General features: G+C 38.6%; 1 protein-coding gene across 3 annotated transcripts in view; it reads left to right on the top strand.

The window, feature by feature from the left end:
* LOC150081717 (MAGUK scaffold protein DLG5-like) overlaps window positions 1-17,314 on the top strand; it is a 450,728-nt gene that overhangs the window by 82,873 nt on the left and 350,541 nt on the right. For all 3 annotated transcript variants that reach the window (XM_090378823.1, XM_090378822.1, XM_090378824.1), the window contains exon 4: window positions 9,411-9,568. In XM_090378823.1, the coding sequence (XP_090234949.1) occupies window positions 9,411-9,568 (158 nt within the window). The remainder of the gene's footprint in view (window positions 1-9,410; window positions 9,569-17,314) is intronic.

The raw sequence follows: 17,314 nt of genomic DNA, 5'->3' as shown, positions 1-17,314 counted from the left end.
CAGTTCTCAACCTCTGCAGTGGCGTACTTATCAGCTGAAGACGTCAATTCTAGCAATGCTGCTTGAGAGGTAAAACTTACTGACGTTATGCTTGTCTCCTCTCTTTTTATGTAATTTTATAAATTTGAAATTTTTTTAAATTGAACGCCTTTGTAATTCTTCAAACAGGCCTCTGAGGTTGGGTATATTGATATTGTAGTTGTAAATGTTTTTCACCAACCTTATGTAGAAATAAAACACAAAGAAAACGAAAACTGGAATCTTGATACCTATGCATTTACAATAAATTATATTTAACTTTACAACTAAAATATATGAAATATACATTAAAATATACTGGGTTAAGAACAATAAAATACATTAAAATATACTAAATTAAAAGCGATAAAACCAAGCTTTCGAAGGCTCCTGCCTTCTTCTTCATACCTTTATGCCAAACACGATCGAAAGCCTTTGAGATGTCAAGGGCAACCCCCGAACTTTTCCATTAAATTTGTCCATAAATGGGTAACATTAGCCAAAATATTTCCAGTGGATCGACACTGACGGAGCCCATACTGGTGATCATTGATCAGACAGAAGGTTTCTAGGTAGTTTTAAGAGCTGGCAGTTAATTGATTTCTCCATTACTTTAGAAAGAGTAGCTGTAATTGCAATGGGACGATAATTGGATGGGAGTGATTTGTCACCCTTTTTAGGAACTGGCTGGATATGAGCAAATTTCCAAGCAGAAGGAAAAACACCTTTGGAATAAGAAAGTGAAAAAAAGGCTTCAAAGAACAGGAGTAAGTTCAGGATCACAGGTTTTGAGAACAAGTGGAGAAATACCATCGTGTCCTGGAGCTTTCTTACCATCAAGATTAGTCAAAATCAAGGACCACTCACTTGGACCATGTACAGTCGGTCCTCGTATAACACGTGTTTGCATTACACGAATTCGATCATACACGATTTATAAATAGGGGAACTTTATCTTATATAACACGAACCGAATTCGCTTATACACGATTCGCCTTTGTGTTTACAAGAAATGGCAGTCGAATGCAGAATCACCACAACTGAACGCAACACCATAGGAACGAAGAAGATTCTGAAAATGTATTTATGTGTTTTATATCAGTGAAGGGGAAACACATTTCACCATAATGACGTAAAAACCAACACAATTCCAGCTATCGATATAATCGCAAATGCAATTAGATGGAGTTTATAACAGATTCCACTAGCAGAAACGCAACTGGAAATTGTTTTTATTGTTTTATGGTAGTAACCCCCAGAAATGTGCTTTAGTAAAATGTGGGGTGTTAATAGTGTATCTCGGCCTTTACGGTGTTGTTTATTCAGTTGCTACACGCGCGCAGCTTTGTTTCTGTGTATCAAGCGTGCCACCTCGTTTGTAATTGTGCTTTATTCCCTAAAAATTAATAAAATACTTAAAAGGTGTGAAAAGGAAGCGTCCTGGCTAAGACACTGCAGATTCAGAGAGGAAAAAAAAAGAAGCAATATCGATAAACAGAGGCGGACTGGATCAAAAAGTCTTACCCGGGAAAATTTGTAGTGGCCTCATACTACGGTTTATGGCCAAAATCACACCGGCCTCCGGCCCACCGTGGTTTTCCCCGTAAGGCTTATGGCCAGTCCGCTTCTGTCGATAGAGAAAAAATATGAAATTGTGAAACGCTTTGAGCGAAATGAAAGACCATGTGATATTGCACGTGCTACAGACCTAAATGAGGCAACGCCGAGAATTACAAAGAATGCAGAGAAAATAAAAACAACTTTCATAGCAGGAACAACTCAAAGTGTAATTAAAATCCATTAGATTAAGACACAAAGAATTGGAAGAGATGGAACGGCTGTCATCTCTTTGGATAGAAAATCAAACAAAAAGCAAGTTTGCTTACGATAGAAGTAAAAGCATTAGCAATATTTTATTACGACTTACGTATTATAATTTATACTTACGTATTATAAAATACGTAAGTATTTTATTACGACTATTTTATTTAATATAATAAATTTTTTACGAATAAAATACGTATTTTATCCGTAAAAAATACTTTTTTAGTATTAAAAAATACTAAAAATACTTTATTATAATATAATATTATTTTTATTAAGTATTTTAATTGTTATAAAATACGTAAGTATTTTATAACGATTAAAATTACCCGATTATTTATTGTGTTTGGTAATGTTTTGGTTCCAAATGTGTGTTCAATCTTGGGTGGTCGGCACCTAACCCTACTTTTCCCATAGGGGCTGTTGTTTATATTGCACGATTTTGCATTGCACGAGGGTTTCTAGGAACGCAACTATCGTGCTATACGAGGACAGACTGTACTTAGAAGGGTTGTTTTTGAGAAAAAGATCAAGCATGTTGGCTGAATGGTTAGGATTGTCTGATATTCTTGTAGGTAAATGAACAATCTGTGCAAGATCATTAATACAGTGGTGCCTTGCAATTTGACTGTAATCTGTCCCCGAAATAGAGTCGAATTGCGAATTTGTCGAATTGCTGGTCAATATTTTCCCTATAAGTTTATGGAAAATTGATTAATTCGTCGTCGGTGAGAAATACAAAATATTATTGACTTTACTATATTCTACCATATAACAAACGAAATTACAAAATACATAATGAGTACATACATTTCATTGAGCCTTAGATGTTGGAAGGATGTTTTATTTATCTTCTTCTTCCCCTTCTCTTATCCTCTTGGCTTGAATGGGGATGAGGAATTGATCAAGGGTGGACTCTCTCTCTCTCCCTCTTTTTCAAGATAGCCTTGAAGTGATGCACAGTAGTGTTGTTAAACAAGTCTGTCATTCTAGTTACAACAGCAGTGTTGGGGTGCCATTTTAAACAAGCAGACTGCACCTTCTCCCAATGGAATAAAATTTCTTTAATGGCAACTGTTAGCATCAGCCCTTTTTTCCTGTCTTCTTCTTCACTTGAAATTTCCTTTTCTCTCTTTTGCTTCCTGTTTGCTGAGTGTTTTGGGTTCTTCCACTGTTGGTTCGTCATCGTGATCCTCCACAAGCTCTTCCACATCAGCCTCATCAACTTCTCCTATGTCGAGGTTCTCCACCGTCGAAATGATTTCTTGCATGGCTGCAGCTGCTTCTGGATTCTTCAGTGGGTTGGACTGCACTGTTGTCATCCCGAAAAAAGGAAGGAACAAGTTTCTTCCATGATGCACGAAGGGTCCTCTGTGTCACTCCCTCCCAGGCAGTTTTAATAAAGGAAATGGCTTGAAGAATATTGAATTCAGTCTTCCAGAACTCCTTCAGTGTCTTATCAGAAGAATGAGTCACGTCGAAAAGTTGTGAAAACAAAGCCTTGGTGTAAAGTTTTTTAAAACAGGCAATTACTTTTTGATCCATGGGTTGGATCAGTGATGTGGTGTTTGGAGGCAAAAACTGGACTTTGATGAAATCAAAGTCAATTTCAAGAATATTCATCAAGTCTTGGGGGTGGGCACTAGCATTGTCAAGAATCAGCAGTGCTTTCAAAAGTAAATTGTTGTCAATGAGGAATTTTTTTACACTCGTGGCAAACTCCTCAAAAATCCAATCTTTGAAGACTTTCTGGTCTACCCAGGCTTTTGCATTGGATCTCCACATTGCTGGCAGTTTGGACTTGATGATTTTCTTCCCAAAGCACTGAGGATTTTTAGAGTGGTAAACGAGAAGTGGCTTTACTTTAAAGTCTCCGCTTGCATTTGCAGCCAATAAGAAGGTAAGCCTATCTTTCAAGGCTTATGTCATGGGAGCGTCACTTCTTCTTCTTCTTCTTGCGTGATGTATGTTCGATTTGGTAAGCGCTTCCAAAATAATCCAGTTTCATTCCCGTTAAAAATTTGCTGCGGCAAGTAGCCTTCCTTCATGATTAAATCTTCAAATTTTTTCACAAACTCTTCTGCAGCCTTTTTATCTGCACTAGCTGCTTCCCCATGTCTGAGAACACTATGGATACCTGTTCTACCTTTGAATCCGTGAAACCACCCACGACTTGAATTCATCAGTTTGATCTGAGATACGTCCTGGAATTTTCTTCTGCAGTTCTTCAAAAATTAACCTAGCCTTCTCACAGATCATCGCCCGAGTTACTGGATCTCCTTTCATCTGTCTTTCTCTAATCCAGGTAAGAAGCAGCTTTTCCATTTCTTCATTGATTAAAGATCTGTTTCTGTCAGAAATTTTCATTGCTGCAGCGAACACCCTAGCACCTATAATCTTGTCTCTTTGTTGCCAAAAAGTTGCCACAGTTGACCTAGGGACGCCATACTCTTGAGCTACATCTGTAATTGTTCTACCTTTCTGCGCTTTATCTATAATTTCTTTCTTCTTTTCTATGCTTAACCAAGCGTGTGTCTTTCCTGAATTATGCCGCTGTTCACTTCTGCAGAATTATAAATTAGCACAAACAACTTGAACAAACATGAACTCGGACTACGATTATTAACGAGATAATGTTGTCTCATAACTGAGGAAGAACTGATGGCATACCTGTATCTATCTTTGAGGGCGGCTAATGTAGCTGAACGATTGTAGGATCTATTTCCTATCTATCATTGATTTATCTATCATTGGTTAAATGTTACTCCCGCTCTTCAATACCATTGATTAAAATGTATGAAGCAACCGTCACTATTTAGCACTATTTAGTAACGTTGAACGCAGCTATGTAGTCCAGCAAAGAATTCTATCGTGCAATATCATGTAGCGTTTGCGCTGGCCCACGAAATCTGACTGTCGAATTGCGAGACACCACTGTAATTGCAAAAGCCTCAGCATCTTGAACAGCCGGGTCAGTGTGACTAGAAAATGAAAGCCAGCTGGAGTTGTGAACATTAAAAATCACCAAGGAAAATTGGACTGGAGAAATTCAAGTTTCAAAGAGAGGAAGTCAAAGAGTTCCAAGTGGTTAGTGGAATTAGGAGAAAGGTAGAGACAACAGATGAATTTGACACAATGAGGTAGAGAGATTTTAAGCCAGAGAAGATCGAAAAGAGGAGATTCCAAATTACCAATTCGGAATGGACATATGCACAAGTACCACCTTTGAGGCGAAAGGAATCGTACAGCAAATAATTTGAGGAACTGAGATGAGCAGTAGCTGAATCGACCGATAACTGAGATTCTCTCAAAAAAAGTGCATGGGGTTTTGCAAGTGGAAATGGACATCGTTGAGATTAGAATTGAGACCATGTATATTTGTGAAATTAACTAGGAAGTGTTTGGGAGGTTTAGATCTTTTTGCAGATAAGCTTACTCTATTAGTTTGACAATTCATGGTGTATTCAATGGTAAGAAAAAGTGGGGGGGGGGAGCAACATGCTGTATGAAGTAATTAAATTTTTGGATATGGCGTACACATGGTAAGAATATACCCATATCCTTAACATAACGTGGCCGCGACAATGCCCCCTGCATACACACTACTTGGACTCCCTCCAGTCAGTATCTGGCAGAGTAGAGGTAGTAAGATTATACACTAGCTGATCCGGAAGCCTCCTAAAGAGTTACCAATAGGTTCGGTCCGGTGTACTAACTAGCGGCCGGCCTGCGAACACCGTTTTAGAGCTGTACCCTTGAAATGTAAGGAATATTGGATCTCGCCATGATGTTCATCTTAACCCCAAAAGTCATCAGTCATACTGCATGATGGAAGAGATGGGGAAGGGTTGACTTGAACTTACCTCAGGAGACTAAACATGGGTTCCACCACTTGAAGCTTCCAGTAAGCAAAGTGGTGGTATTACACCGGTTGATCAGAGTCATCTACCACCTAGTATTGCCTGGTAACACAGAGGGGCGAAATTCCTCCATGTGGTATGGGCACCTCAGTATTAGGTGCCCATACCACACCCCTGCTTGCATTGGTTCACACCTAGGTGGTCACCCACAGTATGCTTGTGCAATGGAGGTTATACCCAGGAATACTAACAGTTCCACCGTCCTGAAGGCGTAAGCAGAGGATTTGGCTGTCACAGACCATCCGGACTTTGCCGAAATTGGGTTCACTTGACTTGAATGTCACCCGAATATCAGTTCCATCAGTGTTTTAGACTCCCAGATAGCAAGTACAGTTTATCTGGCCTATCTGAGAGAATGTCTGTGACAACCTCAAGGACCATAGTATGTGTGTATAATGTCTTTCCGGCTGAATATACTTACGGTGTAAACTGTAAGTAAATTCAGCCGTGAAGGCATTACACTACCTCAGTTTTAGGGTGTTTATCTCCTTCCTGCTGTTTTTAACCTGATATGAAAATGACTTCTACAGGCAGTGCATATATCGGTAGTGGCAGTAGAAGTCGTTTTTCTATCTGGTTAAAACAGTGGGTGGGGGGATAAACACCGTAAGACTGGAGGGTGTACCTGTAAGTAAATTTCAGCCCAATCATGAACTCCAATAATCTGCTTTTAATGATGAGAAAAAACTAGTCAATACATTGTTATCGACTTCTAATGCCACTACCGATAACACGGGCCATCCGTTTACCGAGAATGCAGGGAGAAACTGTGGCAGCGGGAGACCAGTTTGCCAGGCACAAGTTTAGTGAAGTTTCCCATGGTCCTTGTGTTGGGTGGGTAGCCCCACTAAATAAAACTGAAAAAGCAGATTATTTACCAAAATATTTCTGAAATATGAAAAATAGCCCCAAGAAGGTCTTGTTTTTATAACATTTTCCTGTCTACAATGCTCTTTGGGGTTGCCCCTTCCAGAAAGTGTTATTATAACATAAGAGTTTATTAGCGTTAGTAAAGGCACATGATGCAAGAAAGAAATAGCATCAGCCAAAAGAAAAAAAATAAAAAAAAACCTCATTTCACTCATCCTCTTGCCCAAATGTTTCTCTAGTTCTGCCTTGAATCTATTTAAGTTATCAACTTATACAACGACAGATGGAAGTTTGTTCCAGCAAACAACCGTCCGATGGCTAAAGGCAAACTTCAGTACATCTATCCTACAACTGTCTTTCCTCAATTTGAATTTATGTCCTCTCAGGCAATTATTCTGAGTAAGAGGAAGAATCCCATCAGCATTGAGCATGCTCAAACCATTCAAGACTTTTTACACCTCAGTCAGATTGAGGTGTATAAAGTTTTCGAATTTTTTCCAACAATTTTTTCCAGGTGCGTAGTCTCCAGACACTGTAATTTGCAAAACTTAAGCCTTTCTTCATAAAAGTAACCCTTTGTTCCATTCACTAATCTTGTTGCCTTTCTCTGTACTTGTTCCAGCAGCTCTACATCCTTAAAATGAGGCTTCCTGAATTGTATCCAGTACTCAAGGCCTGGCTTGACCATTCCCTTATACAAGGAGATAATCATATCCGTATTCAAGGGGAGGATAATCATCTTCTTATCCCTACTAGAAAAATTCCTGTATATAATTGACAAGACACCATGAGTTACTCTTGCAGACTGTTTGCACTGCTTAGAAAACTTCATATCTGCCTGCACAATTACCTCAAGGTCCTTTTCATTCTCTACCACTGTCAGTGTATTACCACACAGTTGATATGTTACTTTGGGGTTACTGCTTCCTATATACAGTAATTTACATTTGTCAATCTTAAACTTCAGTGCTACCTCTCAGCCCATCTGCTAAACTTTTCTAGATCCTGTTACAGCAGTGTACTGCCTTTTTAGTGTCATTAACAATCTGCTGACCTTTGTATCGTCTGCAAACTTGGCTATTAAGCCTGCATCAATATAAATAAATAAATAAATTTTCTGTTTATACTTCAGGATGACCAAACAGTCAGAGGAGTTCATAAGATAGACAATACAAGAAACAGCACCGTATTTAGCAGTCACAGATTTGAACCCCGGTCACTCAAGGCACGTGTACTTATGCACCTGTGTACCTGAACACTCGACTACTGCGGCCGTTATCATTAATAAATACAGAAAACAACAATGGACCCAACCCTGAACCCTGGGGGACTCCACTAATAACATTAGTCCATGAAGAGCAGTGTCCATTGATTAGCACTCTCTATCTTCTCCCACTCAGCTATACCTTTATTCATAGCAGCAATTTGTCTGCTCCAATTTGTGCAGCAGTCTTCCATGTGCAACAGTATCAAAAGCCTTTCTAAGTTGCAAATATATGATATCAAGGTTATTTTCTGCGTCCAGTTCCTTTGTGACTGCATCATAGTATCCAATCAATTTGGTCAGACAAGACCTCCACATAACAAACCCATGTTGTCTCAGAGCTATAACTGAATTCTTTTATAGATGATCCTGCAGTGCTTCTTTAACCAGTTCCTCCAGTAATTTCCCTGGAACAGAAGTTAAACCAACAGGTCTGTAATTACTTGTTGCCCTTTCATTCTTCTTTTTGAATTGGGGTCACCTTTGCACATCTCCAGTCCATGGGTACCTCCCCTAAGTCCAAGGAAGCTCTCATAATTATGGATAAGGGTTTGCTTATTTCCTTTGCTGCCACCTTTAATATAACTGGTTAGATCCCATCCACCCCAAGTGCCTTTCTTATGTATACCTTAAACAATTTCTCCTGCACTTTGCTCTCAGTTATTAAAAAATTATCTACCTCACTGCCAGAGTTTAATTCACCTCTGTCATTCCCCTCATTGAATAACTCCTCATGTGTGAATGTAGATGCAAAATACTCATTTAGTTTGTTAGCTACCCGAGCAGGATCATCAACAGTTGAATCATCGATATCAAATGGTCCAATCTGATTCATCCTCTTATTTCTAGAGTTTACATAAGTAAAGAACTCTTTGCTGTTTTTCTTTGTGTCCTTTGCCAAAGATTTCTCGTAATCTGCCTTTGTCTGCCTTACCTCCTTTGTGACTTGGTTGCAGTCCAGCTTATATCTATCATAGGCTTCTGTGTCATTTGTTAATTTATATGTATCCCATGCATTTTTCTTCTCTGCCACATGTCTCCTTAGTTCATTTGGCATCCATTTAGGCCTAAACCGTGAACAATATTTCTTAGTTGGTATGAAAAGCCTAGTAGCTTCCAAGATTAAGTCTTTGAATGATTTTGAATTTTCTGTTGGTAACATCATCAGTTGGTCCCACTGTATAGAATTTAAGTACTGTCTCAAACCATCGTAGTCACCTTTACGAAAGCAAAAACCATTCCCTTTACCCCTGATGGTAGTTACCTCTTTGAGCAAATCCCACTTCAGCACACTGTGATCATTGCCACTTAGTGGTTCCTTTTCTGCAGATTTTTAATGCATGAAGAATCACTACTGATAATCAGATCAAGAGTAAAGTGTCAAATATATATAGTAGAAACTTCTCAAATACCAATTGCACTTGCTGATATATATAATTTAATAAATCTAATCTGTATGAACAATTATCTCTACCCAATAAACTGTTTTATTCTCTTTACTGTCTTTCATATAGGTGTGAGTACTAGTGATCATTCATTAAATTCAGGCAGGGATTGTGAGTCCCTTATTTCAACCAGTGACCTTCATCATCACTGCTATCAAGCTGGAGATTTTGTTCTTAAAGGGGAATCATCATTGAGAGAACCAGATTACTACCACTCAAAGCAAAAGGTGAAATATTAATATGAATCTTGAATAGCATTTTATTAAAATTTTTTGTTCATCAATTTTTTGTACACGTTGACACTAATGATATTAAGAGTAGGAGACCGGCGGAATTACTTGACAAGTACAGGTCACTGATGAAAAAAAGCCGTGAATTAGGGTTGAAATTGAAAGTGTCTGCAATTCTGCCCAGACACGATAGGAGGGACTATATGATGAGAACCCTGTCAATCAATTCGGCCCTGGAAAGATTGTGCAGGGCTCAAGAGGTAAAATTTTTTTCAGCCTGGTCTGTACTTGTTAACAGGAGAGACTGCTTCTACAGGAATGGGATACACTTAAATAGAAAGGGTGCAAGAATGTTTGCTGATGCTATCGAGGCAGTGTTAGGCGGGTCGGAAAACTGCTAGATTGGGGGGGGATACAAGGACTAATAGATTAACAGTAGCCACTGGCAGAGGTGAAAGTGATTCCTGCACTGCTTCTATTGGAATGAGCCGCAGCCTGGAAAATAAGATGCAGGATATTTCAGAGATTGCTGGGAATCATTGGGGTACAAGTAAACACATGGGTTGTGTTAGGGTAGCTAAGAAAAAGAACAGGTGGATGTATACTTGCGTGTACACAAATGCTAGGAGTTTGGTAAATAAATTTGATGAATTTGAGGTATTGCTCAAAACATCAAAGGCAGATATTGTGGGGATTTCAGAGACGTGGTGTCACACAGATATAAGGAATGCAGAACTGGAATTTGGGGAGTACAATGTCTACAGAAAGGATAGACAGGATTGGAAGGGAGGAGCGGTTATGCTATTAGTTAAAAAACACATAAAATCCAAGGAAGTGAAGCCAGTCGACATTGCTGGACAGTACAGTGTCGAGTCAGTTTGGTGTGACATACGCATTGGGAGATCAAAATTGAGAGTAGGAGTGTGCTATAGGCCTAAAGACTCTGATGAGTATAATAAGAAACTGTTCGGAGAAATAGAGTGGGCCAGTAAATCAGAGAGTCTTATAATGGGAGATTTTAATTTCCCAGATATTGACTGGAATTTGGGGGCTGGTCACTCACACACTAGCAGGGCTTTTGTGGATTTATTGGATGATTGTTTTCTACATCAGCATGTTCGGGAGGCAACTAGAGGGAGTAATACTCTTGATTTGATTATCAGTAGTGATTCTTCATGCATTAAGAATCTGCAGATAAATGAACCACTAGGTGGCAGTGATCACAGTGTGCTGAAGTGGGAGTTACTCAAAGAGGTAACTACCATTAGGGGTAAAGGGAAGGGGTATTGCTTTCGTAAAGGCGACTACAATGGACTGAGACAGTATTTAAATTCTATACAGTGGGATCAACTGATGATATTGCCAACAGCAAATTCAAAATGGGAAGCATTCAAAGAACTTATCTTGGAAGCTACTAGGCTTTACATACCAACTAAGAAATATTGTTCAAATGTTAGGCCTAAGTGGATGTCAGATGAACTAATGAGGCATATGGCAGAGAAGAAAAATGCATGGGATACATACAAATTAACACGTGACACAGACACCAATGATAGATACAAGTTGATCTGTAACCAAGTTACAAAGGAGGTTAGGCAGGCGAAGGCAGATTACGAGAGATCCTTGGCAAGGGATGCGAAGAAAAACAGCAAAGAGTTCTTTACTTATATAAACTCTAGAAGGAAGGGGATGAATCAGATTGGTCCATTTGAGATCGATGGGTCAACTGTTGATGACCCTGCTCAGGTAGCTAACAAACTAAATGAATATTTTGCATCAACATTCACACATGAGGAGTTATTCAGCGAGGGGAATGCCAGAGGTGTATTCAACTCTAGCAGTAAGCTAGAGAATCTTGTAATAACTGAGAGCAAAGTGGAGGAGAAAATGTTGAAGATAAACACAAGAAAGGCACCTGGGGTGGATGGGATCTATCCAGTTATATTAAAGGAGGCAGCAAAGGAAGTAAGCAAACCCTTAGCCATAATTATGAGAGCTTCCTTGGACTCAGGGGAGGTACCCACGGACTGGAGATGTGCAAATGTGACCCCAATTCACAAAGGGGGATCAAAGGCTGACACAAGTAATTATAGACCTGTGAGTTTAACTTCTGTTCCCGGAAAATTAATGGAGGCACTGGTTAAAGAAGCACTGCAGGATCATCTAGACAAGACTTCAGTTATAGCTAGGACACAGCATGGTTTTGTTAAGGGTAAGTCTTGCCTGACCAATTTGATTGGATACTATGATGCAGTCACAAAGGAACTGGATGCAGGGAATAACTTTGATATTATATACTTGGATCTTAGAAAGGCTTTTGATACTGTTGCACATGGAAGACTGCTGCACAAATTGGAGCAGTGTGGCATTGGAGGCAAATTGCTGCTATGGATAAAGGGGTGGTTGAGGGGGAGAAGACAGAGAGTGGTAATCAATGGACACTGCTCATCGTGGACTAATGTTATTAGTGGAGTCCCTCAGGGTTCAGTATTGGGTCCTTTATTGTTTTCTGTATTTATAAATGATATTGATGATGGTATATCAGGCTTAATGTCCAAGTTTGCAGACGATACGAAGGTTGGCAGAGTTGTCAAGGACACTACTGACACTATGCTACTGCAACAGGATTTGGAAAGGTTGAGCAGATGGGCTTCGAGGTGGCAAATGAAGTTTAACATTGACAAATGTAAAGTACTACAGATGGGAAACAGCAACCCCAGAGCAACGTATCAACTCTGTGGTACTACACTGACAGTGGTAGAGAATGAAAGGGACCTGGGGGTGGTTGTGCAGGCAGATATGAAGTTCTCTGAGCAGTGCAGACGGGCTGCAAGAGTAGCTCATGGTGTATTGTCAATGATATATAGGAGTTTTTCTAGCAGGGATAAGGAGGTGATTATTCCCTTGTATAAAGCAATGGTCAGGCCACACCTAAAGTACTGTATACAGGCCTGGAGGCCTCATTTCAGGAAGGATGTAGAGCTGCTGGAACGAGTACAGAGAAGGGCAACTAGATTGGTGAATGGGACAAAGGGGTGCTCTTACGAAGAAAGGCTTAAGTTTTGCGAATTACAGTGTCTGGAAACTAGGCACCAGCGAGGTGATCTGATAGAGGTGTACAAAGCCTTGAATGGTTTGAGCATGCTCAATGCTGATGGGATTCTTCCTCTTGCTCAGAATAATCACCTGAGAGGGCATAAATTCAAATTGAGGAAAGACAGATGTAGGATAGATGTGCAGAAATTTGCCTTTAGCCAGCGGGTGGTTGGTAGGTGGAACAGACTTCCATCCCATGTCGTGGAAGTTGATAGCCTAAATAAGTTTAAGGCTCAGCTGGACAGGTATTTCGAACGAACAGAGGGGTGAAGTGGAAGTGGTTATTTTTATTTATGTTACTTTCTTTTTTTTTTTTTTTGGCTGATGCTGCATAAGCTTGCTTTCTTGCATCAAATGCCTCTACTAATGCTAATGCTAAAAAAGAAAAAAAAAAAAAAGATTAAGTAATGAAGCATCTACACCTGACCCAGCATTGCGTTCTGGATCTGTTTAATTTCAAACAAACTCTGCAGATTAGACATTTCATTTACACCTTTACAAACAACTGCAAAGACGAGAGAGAGAGAGAGAGAGAGAGAGAGAGAGAGAGAGAGAGAGAGAGAGAGAGAGAGAGAGATTGTTATTTGGTTTTTAGGAGCATTAGCAACTAAGGCCATATTGCTTCGGGAATATGCGGTGGTCATTCCCTTGACCTTTCCGCATCCTCCGTATTTGGTGGTGACGGGCTCGAACCCCGGTCTAATCAAGAAGCGTGTGCTACGCACTGCTGCTCCTTACCACCTGGCTACGGAGGCGGCTGAGAGAGAGAGAGAGAAGAGAAAGAAAGAAAGTGTTTGTCTCATTGATTTTTTGTGAAGGTACTACAGCAGAGGATAACAGTCATTGACAAAACTGAAGGAAGAATGTTCATGAAACATTTGATATATGGCATCTGTTTATGTCAAAATTGATTTTTACACAAAGTTAAGTGCTTTGTTATTCTGTCTTTTTTGAGAATGACTACTCTTTATAAATAAAAATAATTTATTTAAATATTGTTGCACATTTGGTGTACTCACTTGCTGATTGAAGTACTGCCTTTTATGCTTAAATAACTCTTTGTTGACTGCCAAGTTTAAAAATTGCTGTTATATTTGAGAAGAAAAATAGAAAGTGAAAAAAAACTATACACAATGAAATTTTTATCATAGTAAAGTTTACATTATTCATTTCATTATTTAATTTAATTATTATTCAATAAATAACACTGGTTTAGAGTGTACCTGGGGTTTGAGTAAAAGTATGTGGCAGTTATTTATGTATGTTTACTGATTACTAAACCGAAGTCCGTTTGTTTCTATTTTTTATTTCATTTAACTCGAAGCTTTGAAGGTATGTATGACCACTCTTTATAACTAGCCATTTATCATTGTGAAGCACCTACACCTAAAAATTTTCACAATTCATTAACAAAATATTACCTAGATATTATACGCAAATGTGTACATAACTATAGTTTCTGCAATGGTTTACAAGTTTTATACCCCTATATTCGTAATTAGTATCAAATATTTGCCTCAAATACAACAGATTGTGCATGTTTAACCCATAACTATACACACTGCAAGGTAGCCGACCTTGACCCAAGAAGGTAGACGGCATCTCACCCCGCTCTTCTGGCCCATCTGTGATTCCCAGAATTTTATTTTCTGAGTGGAGTCTGGGAGACTCCCGTGTGTAGTTATGGGTTAAACTTGTCTGAGCATGCACTCGCTTGTTTGTACAGTCCACTCAACCACAGAGCCTATATAAGTGGCACATCCCTTATGCGGTCACAGTACTCCTGTAAAAACTGTCATGAGCTCTCATTGTGTGTTAGTTTTCTTTTAATATAGCAACCAGAAAGTGTATAAACAGTTCCGACATATTTTGTTACATATGTGGTTGTTTTCTTCCTGTAAAGCAGAGGCGAAATATTACCGATTTTGTAAAAAAATCGTATTATGCATACTTTGACATAAAACTAGGCGATCAGGATAAATCGTGGACACCGCATAAAGTATGCCATACATGTGTCGAACATCTTAGAAAATGGAGTCAAGATAAAAAGGTGTGCTTGCCATTTGTTATTCCTGTGGTGTGGCACGAGCCAGTAAGCCATGCCGAATGTTACCTTTGTGTATGTGAAGTTAAAGGTTACAATTCAAAAAATAAAAAGGATATCCAATATCCAGATCCACCATCAGCCTTAAGACTGGTTCTGCATGGACCTGATCTGCCTGTAAAACCTCCACCAGAAACTTTGGAGTCCACATCTTGCACTGAAACAGAAGCTAAGGAGGTTAGTGAAGAGGAATGCTATTAACCGGAAAATATTTTAATGCCACAGTAATTCACACAAGTCGAACTGAATGATTTAGTAAGGGACTTAGGTCTTCCAAAGTATGCTGCTGAAATTCTGGGATCCAAACTTCAAGCGAAGAACTTAATTGCTTCAGGTACAATCGTGAAAGGGAGTTTATATAGTATTTTTCACAAGAAGGTCCTTTCGTATATTGCAGTGATATCGCTGGTTTAATAAGTGCCTTAGGAGCTCTATCATGTGTTCCTAGTGAATGGAGACTATTTATAGACTCTTCTAAGACTAGTTTAAAAGGTGTTCTCTTGTATATTGGAGATAAATACACATCTGTGCCAGTTGCTCATTCAGTCTACTTAAAAGAAACTTATGACAATTGTGAATGGGATGGCAGAGCTAAAGCGCTGCATTGGACAAAGAAGCAATTTCCTTGGAGGCACAATCTTACACCGGGGTCAAAAAATATTGTGCACGAAAGTTTGGTGAAGCCAGATAAAATACTTTTACCTCCACTGCATATCAAGTTAGGCTTAATGAAGCAATTTGTTAAAGTATTGAATAAGGATGGCAACTGCTTTAAGTACCTTTGCAGTAAATTCATTGGTCCCCAAAATCGAAAATTGGTTTTAGACGGTCAGTTTGAAACTATTATGACTGATGTTGAAAGGGAAGCCTGGATTGCTTTTAAAAGCGTAATGGAAAACTTTCTAGGAAATCATAAGTCAGAGGATTATGATAAAATTGTTCAAAATATGCTCGAAAAGCTTTGCAATTTAGGTTGCAATATTAGCATAAAAATTCACTTTTTGCATGCCCATCTTTATTTTCCCCCCGAAAATCTTGCACAGATGAGCGAAGAACAAGGGGAGAGATTTCATCAGGACATAAAGGAAATGGAGCAGAGGTACCAGGGAAGGTGGAATACAAGCATGATGGCCGACTACTGCTGGTGTTTAGAAAGAGAGAAACCTGGCACTGTACTTAAAAGAAAAACGATTAAACGTTCTTTTCAAACAAAGAGATGAAGGTCTGATTAATGAAAGTTTAAGAATTTTGATTAATACTTGTTAGTATTTACGTATTTTTTGATATATGAAAATCTAATCCTATCAATTTGTCATTACTAAATACAATAAAGTTATATACGTTCGTAAAAAAACTACTTTTTTATTTCTTAAATTGTGATGTATCTGGATGTGATATAAAAAAAAAAAATCTAAGTCATATTTGAAATCACAGCAACATATTTCGGCAGTAGGATGTATTGAAATTCAAACCCCAGTGAATAAACTTAAATTTGTAAACTAGTGTAATCTTTGTTGAACATACCATAGCCTAGAAGTTACAAGCTAAAGGTATGTAATGTTCATCATAGCAGAAAGCCAGGGGCTAAAAAAATGGCGCCTCCGTAGCCAGGTGGGAAGGAGCAGCAGTGCGTAGCACACGCTTCTTGATTAGACCGGGGTTCGAGCCCGTCACCACCAAATACGGAGGATGCGGAAAGGTCAGGGAATGACCACCGCATATCCCGGAGCAATATGGCCTTAGTTGCTAATGCTCCTAAAAAGCAAATAACTAACAAACAAAGCCAGGGGCTAACAGAAAACATGATATGACTGTCATATTAAATTCAAATTGTTTGTTAATACATGTAAAATTCTTTCCATTGTAAACCAAGTAGGAAAATCAAAACTTAAAGTTACCCACGAAAGTGTCTCTATTTGTCATCTTAGAGTTTGATAGCAGTAATACTATTTTTTTAAGGAAATAAAATCAATCATACCAAAATACTAAAGGATGACAGGAAGAAATTTTCAAAATTGAGATGCACCAGGAATGTTACTTGAGCCAGTCTTCTTTAGCAGCTTATAGTTATCTCAACCAAAAAAATTATAAATTTGGAGAAAGAATTAAACGAATTCCACCTAATGAAATCCTGAGATAGAAGTTGTGTATTGTATGTGAAAAAGAGAAATGGAAATAACTGGGAAGAAGTGGAATTAGAGATTCAACTGCTAAGGTTCTATCTTTTCAGGACAGAGCTACAAGTTTCAACAGTGGGAGAAGGAAGAACAAAGTTAATATTTCTTAATGTACTATAGTTGGGAAGTTAGATGTATTACCCATTTTATTTATGGTTGTTTAAAACAACCCTGTTGAACCAGATTTTTAGTAGTGATTGTTTTAACCACCATCCTGTATGTATCAATTCAATGACAACTCTTTCCTTTAATTTAATATCATTCATTTTTTGTAAAATGTACATTGTTTGTTAGTTATGTTATGTTTGTTAGAGTTAACTCAGAAATTTTTGCTCTTATAAATGCAATTTCATAATCTAGAAAAAA

Source organism: Mastigoproctus giganteus, chromosome 8 (assembly GCF_048544385.1).
Source record: "Mastigoproctus giganteus isolate SK-2022 chromosome 8, ASM4854438v1, whole genome shotgun sequence".
In the NCBI taxonomy this organism is placed as follows: domain Eukaryota; kingdom Metazoa; phylum Arthropoda; class Arachnida; order Uropygi; family Thelyphonidae; genus Mastigoproctus; species Mastigoproctus giganteus.
The sequence above is the reverse complement of the archived record's forward strand: the minus strand, read 5'-3'. Positions and strand labels throughout refer to the sequence as shown.